The sequence below is a fragment of the Otolemur garnettii genome, unplaced genomic scaffold (assembly GCF_000181295.1).
Source record: "Otolemur garnettii isolate 467f Iridium unplaced genomic scaffold, OtoGar3 scaffold00038, whole genome shotgun sequence".
Taxonomy (NCBI): Eukaryota; Metazoa; Chordata; class Mammalia; order Primates; family Galagidae; genus Otolemur; species Otolemur garnettii.
This window is the reverse complement of record NW_003852433.1, coordinates 7412447-7424080: the sequence shown is the minus strand read 5'-3', so window position 1 is coordinate 7424080 and position 11634 is coordinate 7412447. Positions and strand designations below refer to the sequence as shown.

Here is an 11634-nt window from a genome sequence, read left to right as displayed (position 1 = left end):
TCATTGTTGTTTGGCGGACCCGGGCGGGGGATTCGAACCCGCCACCTTAGGTGTATGTGGCTGGCGCCTTAGCCGCTTGAGCCACAGGCACCGAGCCTGCTTTCTGTTTTGACTTGACATTGCCTTACAAGGAAATTACAGGTGTTAATCAATTTATAGTTTAATCTAATCAGTTACAACATTATCTTTGTGATATGAGCTATGCTGTACTTGTGGAAGCCTGCCTGCTTAATCTGAGCTGCTCTTTCCTAAGCCATTTCCTTAATATGCCATGTTCGGCAGGTAGATCAGAATCCTGCAACTGTCTGGTTGAAAACTTCTTTTGTTACTCCGTATTGGTATGAAAATAATATTGCTATTTCTCTGTTAGGAAACAAAAACCAAGTTCTTCTAATAGTTTTTTGAAAGAAAAAAAGATGTTTTAAGCCTAAAGTAATTTGCTTCTATTGATAGACAATGTGGAGCTTATACTGAAAACAGTCAGTAACCAACACAGTGTTGAGAGTCAAGACAACGACCAGCCAGACTATGACAGCGTGGCCTCGGATGAAGACACAGATTTAGAAACCACCACAAGCAAAGCAAACCGGCAGAAGGTGAGAGGACACATTTCACACCGGAGGGCAAACTGTGCTTCTTTTAAAAATCTTTCTCCTGGGTAGCGCCTGTGGCTCAAGGAGTAGGGTGCCGGCCCCATATACCAGAGGTGGTGGGTTCAAACCCAGCCTTGGCCAAAAACTGGAAAAAAAAAAAAGAATGGGTGGCACCTATGGCTCAGTGAGTAGGGCACCAGCGCCATATACCTAGGGTGGCAGGTTCAAACCCGGCCCTGGCTGAACTGCAACAAAAAATAGCTGGGTGTTGTGGCAGGCGCCTATAGTCCCAGTTACTCGGGAGGCTAAGGCAAGAGAATTGCCTAAGCCTAGGAGTTGGAAGTTGCTGTGAGCTGTGTGACACCATGGCACTCTCCTGTGAGGACAATAAAGTAAGACTCTGTCTCTACCAAAAAAAAAAAAAAAAAACTTTCTCCTAAAAAATTGCCTTATCTGTCAGTCACTCAAGGGTTAGCTGTACAAAAGGTGCTGTGGTCGGATTCACTACTAGCTTGGACCAGACACAGGTGAAACAAGGTTAATGGATTTGAAATAGGGATCCTTTGTCCCTGAATCACAGTCCTACCACAGTCATGACTTTATAAAACTTGTGAGAAGTGACTGGTGAGCTTTATTCATTAAACAAATGTTCACTGGGTGACTTCTCTGGATAATGCTCTGCTGAATGAGGCCTAGTCCCTTTCCCATGAGGAGTCACTGCCTAGGAGAGAGATAACTACAAGAGAAGGCACAAAGTGATATATATGTGTCATACGGAGCCCGGCCAGAAGCTGAGGGAGTAAGAATAGAGAGGGCTTGTTGCTGAGGAGCATCAGCAGAGGCTATGTCAATGGGATGGCTCCTAGGGTGTGCCTTAGGATACATGGGAATGGCCTATGGAGGAAGCAGGGAAGGGCAGTGTAGGTAGACAGTGAGACCAGCGCCTAAATGGAGTGAGACTCAGCACTTCAGTAGGGGAATGTGATACCAGACTGAAGAGCCTAGGCCTCACCAGCTGTGCAGAGCCCAGGAGGATCTAGGCCAGGCAGAAGGGCAAAGGCCAGAGCCATGTGGGGGAGGACTGTTCTGGTAGGTCAGACAGTGGGAACCCAGTGAAGGTACTCCTGAAGAAGTCCAAACAGGAGCAGACACAGGCCACTGCAGGGCCTGGACTAGGAAGGCCCAGGTGGGAAGGAGAACTTGGCACCAGAGTATGAGCCAGGGGAGAGAGCAGCAGGCCCTGGGCTGGGACTAGCCTACATTGGTGCTCAGCACATACATGAGAGTGAATGAATGAGAAGGTAGATGAGAAAAGTCTTGGCAGTAAGTTGGAGGGTTAAAGTGGGAAGATAGATTTCTAGAATATGTGTCTAAAGTTTTCCAGCTCACATGATTGTGAAAGTGGTGGTGCCATTGGCAGATGCAGGGGATACCCCTGCCCTAATACCCTGGAAGCTGGCCTATTCCCTGAGTGAAAGCCAAGGTCATTCCAGGATCTTTCACCACTGTCTTGCCTCCTGGGCCTCTGGCCACCCTGCACACCTGCTCTCTCTAGATGAGCTCTGCTGCTGCTGGGATGGTCTTCCTTCACACCTGTCTGACCGATCCCCTCACCTCTCACCTACTCATGCTCACCCCAGCTCCTAATCAACATGCAGCCTACCTTTACCCCTGCTTCATCCCCTCACCCCAGTACCCTGCTCCGGCTTACCTTTTTCCACAGCACTAATCATCTTCAATCATACTGTGTATTTACTTATTTTTATTTTTTCCTTCTATTGCTGCTGGGATGTAAACACCATGGAAGCAGGAATCTTTGTCTCTTTTTCGGATCCATCCCAAACATCTAGAATACTGCCTAATGTTCAAGAAAAATGTTGGGATGAATGAATTAATGAAAGAATGAAGGAAAAGAAAAACGAATGAACAAGAGAAAGGCTTACAAGATAGGACAAACCTCCTTAGACAGTCATCAGTCACTGTCAGTGCAGATTTATACCCCCTCCCCAACTGTCCGTTCCATTAGAAAACATTGACTCTTAAATTATTAAAATATTGCTTAGTGACCCTAGTTTTATGTTGAGTTTTACATTAATCTCAGAGGCCTTGATTTGGTTTAACTTTGCGATTCAGCTGGCATGGTCAGAATTTAAAATTCTTTAGCTGTTAGTCTTTAATGTTATCATCATCTCAGATTGTGAACATTTTCCCCAATTTATTTTTAGAGCCTAGATTCAGATTTATCAGATGGACCAGTCACTGTGCAGGAATTTTTGGAGGTCAAAAACGCCCTAGTGGCTTCTGAGGCCAAGATACAACAGCTAATGAAGGTGAATAACAACTTGAGTGACGAGCTGAGAATTATGCAGAAAAAGGTAACATGTTAATAAATGCAGGACGGTTGACTCTTTAATCCCATAGTATGAGGGAGAACCCCAGGCATGTGCTGGTGGCCAGAGGGAAGAAAAACAGTTGTTTTAACAGACCTAGAAATTTTTGGGCCAAGTTGTCTTTTTGGAAGCAGTATGTATTTGGATATTTGAAATAAAATAGCTGTGATTAGAAATATATCCAGAGTTAAATTCCCAAAGTAGGAAAAATCTGACAACCTATTTGTTAAGTTTATATCAACTGTTTATATCAGTTGTAGTAATCATTGCACTGTTCTGTGCTTCCTGGGAACCTGGATGTGATTCTTCCCATTGCTACTTCTGAAGGATAATCACATTGTGGAGACAGAGCAATCCAAAGCCCTGGACAGGTGTGTGTGTTTTATTAGCTTTCAAACCCCACCCCACACCATGCAGGGGGTAATTCCCCTATTCACTCTGACTCTGCATTATTACCCACCTCTGCCCAGGCAGCCCTATCCCACAGTCCTGTCTTATTTTTCACGGCTTCTTGCTACTTATCTGTGGCATCCTCAGAGCCTAGAGCAGGGCCTGGCTCAGAGAGTAGGTTCTCAGTAAATAAGAGAAAACAGTTAGTTTATACTAGGAGGGAACTGCACATCAGTAAAGAACAATCCCATTTGTTCAGCGTTTTCTTATTCGTTACCTTTAGAGAGAATCAGAACAGTATCAATATATTAATCCCTGAAAGGAATATAACTAATAGTAGCAAGGTATAAACCACGAAAGGAGAGTATGTATGTAACTCTTTGTAAGAAGGCTAAGAAAAGGAAGTTGAAAAATTCCAGATTTTGCCCTTGACTTTGTGGGTATTGCTCCCATCATTCAGTTCTCTTCAAAAATGAGATTTTGTACACTTAAACAGAAAATATATAAATTGTGTCCCTGTGCTTTTATCTAAGGAGTAGTGTTTCCAGATCATTTTCAAGACCTGAGGACATGGTGCCTTTCATTTGTGGCTAGATCCTTTTCCATGCTGCTTTCTAAAGAAAGGCCAAAGAACTAAAAAGGGGCCCATGCTCCTCTACTCTCCAGGAAGTAAATTGCTGTGCACCTTCTGTGGAGCTTGCTGTAGAATTCTTTTGGTGTTAAGTGCTAGATCTTTTTTGAAATCTTTTTTAAAAATGTCTCTATCGGCTGGGCGCCTGTGACTCAAGCGGCTAAGGCGCCAGCCACATACACCTAAGGTGGCAGGTTCAAATCCCCAGCCCGGGCCTGCCAAACAACAATGATGGCTGCAACCAAAAAAGGCCAGGCGTTGTGGCGGGTGCCTGTGGTCCCAGCTACTTGGGAGGCGGAGGCAGGAGACTCGCTTGAGCCCAGGAGTTGGAGGTTGCTGTGAGCGTGATGCCATGGCACTCTACCCAGGGGGATAGCTTGAGGCTCCGTCTCAAAAAAAAAAAAAAATGTCTCTATCTTGGCTTGGTGCCTATAGCTCAAGCAGCTAAGGTGCCAGCCACATACACCAGAGCTGGCGGGTTCAAATCCAGCCCAGGCCTGCCAAACAACAATGACAACAACTACAACCAAAAACTAGCCAGGCGTTGTGATGGGCGCCTGTGGTCCCAGCTACTTGGGAGGCTGAGGCAAGAGAATCGCTTAAGCCCAGGAGTTAGAGGTTGCTGTGAGCTGTGATGTCACAGCACTCAAAGTTTGAGGCTTTGTCTCAAAAAAAAAACCTGTAGTAGAAAGAGACAAGAATTAGTCAAGCTTTAAAAACTTGAAGATTAGTCAGCTTTAAACAAACAGACACTTGCTCTGTGCCTCCTAACCCACCTCGAGCCCCTTGATATAACAAATAGGATTTGTGCTTCCTCTGCCTTTTCTGAAATGTATTTTATTTAATGGATTATAATTTGTCCTATTAATTGGACTAATGACTTTGTTGAAGTGACTTTTTCTGAAACATGCTGATTTTGACATTGTATACCAATCTGCTGCACATCACATTTTTTTATCCTATGATGCTCCTTTCGATATTTGTAGAACTCACCAGAGAAAGCAAATGTCTTGAGCTTCTTTAAGAAATGCAGAGTGGGGCCAGTTGTGGTGGCTTACGCCTGTAATTCCAGCACTTAAATTGCCTGAGCTCACAAGTTTGAGGCCAGCCTGAGCCAGAGCGAGACCCCATCTCTAAAAAATAGGCAGGCATTGTGGCAGGCACCTGTAGTCCCAGCTACTTGGGAGGCTGAAGCAAGAGGATCACTTGAACCCAAGAGTTTGAGGTTGTTGTAAGCTAAGACACCATGTCACTCTACCAGGGGTGACCAAGTGAGACTCAGTCTCCCAAAAAAACAAACAAACAAGAAATGCAGAGTGAAATTGCCGTTGCTAATTGATTATCCCTTCAATTTTTAGAAATGCTTTTGATTTCAGAAACTGTTGAATTATCTGTAGCTTTATATTTCCTGTTAAACTCCTTCCAAACAAAAACTATGTGGCCTGGTTCTTATTAAGATAAACATCATTAAAATTTATCCAAGGACATCTCTCTAAATACAAAGTATTAAAATTAAAAAAAAATATAAAGACAGGAACTTGTGCTCATGAAAATATATTCAGATGAAATCCAGGATGGATGTTTTAGAGGCATGAGAAGTGTTAGGATAGTTTCAGATTTCAAGACCTTAAAGCCTATAACAGAGGCTTTTTCCATGGACAGTCACGTGACCAGATGCACCAGTCCCCCACTGAGGGACATATATCAGTACAGCTCCTCATTCTTTGGACTTTGACCATTTCAGTCTAAGCTGGGGGTTCCCTACAAAATAGTTTTGACAGGCCCCTCATGCCTGTCTGACTCCTAGAATGTAGGAATTTTCAGTGACTGCTTTGTGCTTTGCAGCTGTTCTTTCTCAGGAAAGAGAATTGCAGATATGAGTTATGCCCTGACAGCCTTTGTGGTGTAAGAGCAATCTATCATTCCATAATGGCTCTCCCTGCACAGAAACTGAGAATGAGTGGTCTTTCTGAGGAAGAGGCTGCAAATCACACTTTCACACAAGTTTTGGCGCTATTCATATAAAGTATGCACAATTTGTCTTCTTAGTAAAGATGTATTGATTTTATTTCAAAGTTAGGTAAAGTTGTTTTTCTATTTAGAAAATTGACCAAGTAGCATGATTTGTATCTGATCTTTCGCATTTAACAGTTACTTGGAAAAGATGCTAATTAATGAAGAGGACCAACTACTATTGGTGTATTTTTCACAGATCGGTGCTTTCTAAATAAAAATTGAAAGTAACTCCCAACATTGAATGGGTTTGCTATTGAGAAAGTAATGATCTTCTGGTGCAGTTGCTTGTGGATTTAAACCTTGGCACTGGTGGGGAATTCCGTCAGATTTTACAATCTCTGTCAAAGAGTAGACAGCTGAACGCACACCACACCCAGCTTGTAAAATGTCATGGAAGATGAAGGAGCACCAGAAGGGAAGGACGCTGTGCAGAGTGGACACAGCTAATTGTGTTTAAAATGCCAGATGCTAAAGAGTAACACAATTCCTTGCTGATCCCTTAACTCTTAATTCATCAAACACCATGAAGCTGCCTGCATGTGAGGAATGGAAAGAGCATTCAGGGCCTCCGAGTGACAGTCTATAACTAAAATGGGTGGTGCCAGACAGAGTAGATGTTCAAAGCTGATACCACCACGGTCGTGTTTTTTGGGTGACAGAGCCAAAGGAGAGAAAGGCCAAATATTCCAGCCCTGGCTGAAAGATGATCCATCACCGAAGGGAAGCAGACATGCCACGCGGAGCGTTCTTGTGAAGATGTTAATAGAGTTTCATAAGTTTCCAGGGCTCTTCGTGATATGTTAATATAGCAGACTTCCATGATTTGGTTCCCTCTATTTTTTTAAGTGCTGAATTGTTTGGAATATCAAGAGTATTATGTAATAAAAAACTTGTTGATCATAATTTTTCTTGTTGGCTTTTTGGAAAGCGATAGCTGACCTGGTTTTTCATAAGCTAAACTTCACTGTCTTTCTTGCTTTGCAAAGCAACTCTAGTCATCTTTGTGCTGCTTCCATGGTGTCTGCTGTCATTTTTGGCATTTGCAAATTGCTCAGGGCTCATTTGAAAAGCAGGTTACCTAAGTGGTGTTTTAATGATCTCAAGCTCTTGCTTGAGCCTTAGAATAATTCAGAGTACAACTTGCCTCCAAACGATTCCCAGCCCCACCATGACAAATTTTTTAAGTGATTAGACATTTTGTTTTTTAAAAGTCCAAACTACAACTTTCCACGTTCAGAAATTAAACTATTTGTGTGTGTGATGAGGTGAGTTGATTGTGATTCACTCATTCCAGAAGGAAGAGTTCTTGTTTGTAGTTGCTTTTCACTTTCGACCTAGCTAGCTGTTATTGTCCTTGTGTTTAAATCTGGTAGTTGTATTCATTTACTTGGTGTTTGCTTTTTCTGCTTGCTATAAGGAAACACAGTCCCACTGCCAAACATGTCTTTCAGCTTCAAACACTCCAGAGTGAAAATTCGAACCTCAGGAAACAGGCCACAACCAATATATATCAGGTGCAAACTGGTTCTGAGTACACAGACACTTCCAACCACTCTTCCTTAAAGCGACGTCCGTCTGCCCGAGGCAGTAGGCCCATGTCCATGTACGAGACGGGATCAGGTCAGAAAGCATATCTCCCAATGGGAGAAGCCAGCCGCCCTGAAGAGAGCAGGACAAGGCTCCAGCCCTTCCCCGCACACGTAAGTAACGCACCTCTGGCACTGTCGCTGTTCAATTCTCTGTGCAGCCTGACTCCTCTGTCCCATCCTCTGAACCTGCAGATTCCCACACCTCTGCCTTGCCAAATTGGGCTAAGAGAGTTGCCATCGTGTTTGCTGTATTAACATGTCCACAGATGCTTGCGATATTCCCACAAGCACACAGGGCCATCCACTGAAAAGTTTTTTTAGCGAAATTGGGGATTCTGGCTCTTATTGATTCCCACTCCCCTTTTTCTCCCCCCTAGTCATTATGTATTTCCCACCCAGCCAGTATTGGCAGTTTTTCTGGGAAAGCTTTCTTCCATCCTCCCTCACTCCTAAAAACAATAACAAATTATCAAGGTCACTAGTAGAAGGAAGTGTCATCTTCTTCAAGGTAGACAGGGATGTGCCCCTTTATGAACTGGAGCCCTTAGAATCCAAGGTGACTTTCAGCTGGTCCTACTTGAGCAGGTGGCCTTGCTCCTTGAGTCAGCAAACAGGCAGGTCTGAAAGGCTCCAGGCCTCTGCAGCCTGTCCACGTGCGCTCAGTGTGTCTGCTGGGGCAGCTTCTGCATCCTCCTCTTCCCCTTTGTGGAGGAAGCACGTCTTGTCATTTCATAAAAAGGAAATGTCACGTTCTACATCAGTCTGACAAACGATGAATTCCAAAGATTATATTCTGCAGCAGGGGTCTAACTGTTACTCTGCAATGGGATAAATATTGTGTTGTGATGTTCTCAAATATTATGTTTTTTTCTGGATTAATGTATGATAAAAATCATGTTTTGACAAAATGTTAGATATTTTAAACTTTATGGGATATTTTTTCAGAGAATATTAGTATCTGTTGAAATGTATAAAGTTATTTAGTCAAATTTTATGGGAGTTTCAAAAAATTTTTGACAAGGTAAATGCGAAGTAAAGGATATGATCTAATATATTAAATCCTACTTTAATTTTGTCAAAGTTTAATATAGTAAAATCACAGTGTTATATTTTAATTGGAAGTCCATTGTCTCAACTTGTTTTTTAAGTTGTTGGGGTTTAACATTCTAAGGCAATTGACTTGATATGTTTGTTGTAATAAGATAGCCATTGAGTTAAATTAAGAATCTTCCTTTTATATAGCTGAAAACAGTCTAGGACAAGAAACCTTTGTTTTTATACAGTGTACTTTTTTATTTTAGAAAAATTTAGAATATAAGGATCATTTGTATAGTTTCTCTTTTCATAATTGTCAATCCTAATTTTAAAAAAAAATGTTCACGTTAGGCTGCCCATTTAGAAAACTATTGGTCAATTTGGCAAATTATGCTGGGTGTTATCTTTTCCCTTATGGAAAAAAAGTAGGCCTGTTAAATTCAACATGTATTTCTGATAGATGTTTCACTAAGGATTTAAACATTTCTGGGGGCCTGTCCCCAGCTGTCACTGAGATTTCAACACTCCCCTCACATATAGTAAGTTATTTTCTAGGATTCTTTTACCAAAACCAGTGAGATGATAGGGGTTTTGGTTTGTTTTGTATTTTCCCCGAGTATGTTTCTCTTTCCCCTTCCAGATCGGGAGGAGTGCGCTTGTGACCTCCTCTTCATCTCTGCCTTCCTTCCCCTCCACACTTTCCTGGTCGAGGGATGAAAGCACCCGAAGGGTTAAGTACACTCTGAATGGTCTGCTCTCTGGAGGAGGGGCAGTGCTGTGGGGCTTTGTGCTTGGGCCCTCCTGTCCCTTGCTAACCAACCTCCTTCCATTCTGCATGAGGAAGTACTGCTCTCCTGGTTTCTCACAGCACTGTGTGGGGTGCACGCACACCGGTAAAGAGGCGGCCTCTCTTTTGTCTAACCCCACATTGCTCATTTTCACATCATATTTAACAAAGTTTGCAAATCACCCCTATAAGTATTCATTCTGAGTGTACTGTCTTTTTAAACTATCAGAAAATAAGCTGGCTGCTGGTTAAATATTCTGACAGGGTAGTTAAATTTAGTTCAGAGCTACAGTTATCATAAAAAATGGTTCTAAATATGAACTAGCTGAAGCACTAAAATCTCATGCCTTTTTTGTTTAGTTTAGTTTTCTTTTTTGCTTTGTTTGTTTGGTTTTTGAGACAGGGTCTCTGCTGCCCAGGCTAGATTATAATGGCACAATTGTAGCTCACTATAACCTCAAATTCCTGGACTTAAGTGATCTCCTACATCAGCCTCCTGAGTAGCTACTACAGGCTGACACCACTATGCCTGGCTAGTTTTTAGAAAAATTTTTTTAAAGATGGTATCTCATTGTGTTGCCCAGGTGCCTGACCTCACCTAATCCTCCTGCTTCAGCCTCCCAAATAGCTAAGATTATAGGTGTGAGCCACCATGCCCCACCTTTATTTAACCTGTGACACATTTTATATCAGCACCATGCTTGACAAACCAAGGTTTTACAGTCCCTGCATCCTGAGTCAGAATTGTTTGTTTTGTTTTGTTTTTTTGAGACAGAGCCTCAAGCTGTCCCCCTGGGTAGAGTGCCGTGGCATTACAGCTCACAGCAACCTCCAACTCCTGGGCTCAAGCGAGTCTCTTGCCTCCGCCTCCCAAGTAGCTGGGACCACAGGCACCCGCCACAACGCCCGGCTATTTTTTGTTTGCAGCCATCGTTGTTTGGCGGGTCCGGGCTGGGGATACGAACCCGCCACCTTAGGTGTACGTGGCTGGCGCCTTAGCCGGTTGAGCTATAGGCGCCGAGCCCTGAGTCAGAATTGTTAATAATACCTAGTGGCATTGGAGGCATGCAAGGCAGCTGTTAACAGAAAGCTATTCACTTGTATCAGCTGGTCAGACCCAGCCTATGGTGTGTAGTTTACATTCTCAATAGCAGTGCATGAACACAGGTAAATTCCTTTCAGAGTAGCCGGATAGGAAGTATTTATTAAATACTTCCTCCACACCCAGCCTTTCACCCAGTCAGTGAAAAGGTCCTAAGGACCTAGGCGGTACAGTCCCTGCTCCCAAAGGCATCATCAATAACAAAAGTACTTTCATGCATGAAGAGTACATGATTGCAACAAGAGAAAGCCACAGAAAGACGGGCATTCTAAGGCTGGCTCAGTTAATTTTTTTTTTTTTTTAATGGAAGCATAGTATAAGGAAAGTGTCTGTGGGTAAGAGATCACCTTTACAGATGGGTAGAATTTACACTGTGCCTTTGCCCATTCCATCTATACCTAGAAGTCTAGGAATGATGAATAATCCTTCTTCCCCACTGCCAGAGTCCTATGGCTCACCAAGGTCCTTTTAGTATTTTTTTTTTTTTTAAAGAGACAGGGGTCTTAGATTCTCACTACAGCAGTGGCTGGTCATAGGTACAATCATAACTCACTGCAGCCTTGAACTCCTGGCCTTAAGCAGTCCATCTACCTTAGCCTCGAGTAGCTGGGACTATAGGTGTGTACCATTATGCCTGGCCTTTTGGAGATTCTTCACTAAACTTTTGAAGTAATCTATTTAAAAGAATTCTTGGCTCAGCACCTGTAGCTCAGTGGTTGGGGCGCCAACTGCATACACCAGGGCTGGCGGGTTCAAACCCGGCCTGTGCCTGCTCAACAACAATAACAACTACGACAACAAAAAAATAATAGCCAGGTGTTGTGGCAAGCACCTGTAGTCCCAGCTATTTGGGAGCCTGACGCAAGAGAATCACTTAAGCCCAGGAATTTGAGGTGGCTGTGAGCTGTGATGCTACGGCCCTCTACTAAGGGCAACATAGTGAGACTCTGTCTCAAAAATAAATAATAATAATAATTCTTGATAAGCAGTTCTAAAATTGAACTGTAATGTTTTTATTACAATATTCTAGGCTCGGCGCCTGTGGCTCAAGTGGCTAAGGCGCCAGCCATGTACACCCAAGGTGGCAGGTTTGAATCCAAC

The 11634-nt window shown here is 43.0% G+C and overlaps 1 protein-coding gene across 10 annotated transcripts in view; it reads left to right on the top strand.

Annotated features, from left to right (window-relative positions):
• The window catches only part of GIT2 (GIT ArfGAP 2), a 62812-nt gene that overhangs the window by 37919 nt on the left and 13259 nt on the right, over positions 1–11634 (top strand). For 2 of the 10 annotated variants that reach the window (XM_003789903.3, XM_023513271.1), the window contains exons 13-16: positions 454–596; positions 2819–2968; positions 7472–7720; positions 9285–9374. In XM_003789903.3, coding sequence (XP_003789951.1) covers positions 454–596; positions 2819–2968; positions 7472–7720; positions 9285–9374 — 632 coding nt within the window. Of the gene's footprint in view, positions 1–453; positions 597–2818; positions 2969–6155; positions 6924–7471; positions 7721–9284; positions 9375–11634 lie in introns of those variants that run through there. The other 8 variants (XM_023513274.1, XM_023513275.1, XM_023513272.1 and 5 more) reach the window with 7 other exon arrangements.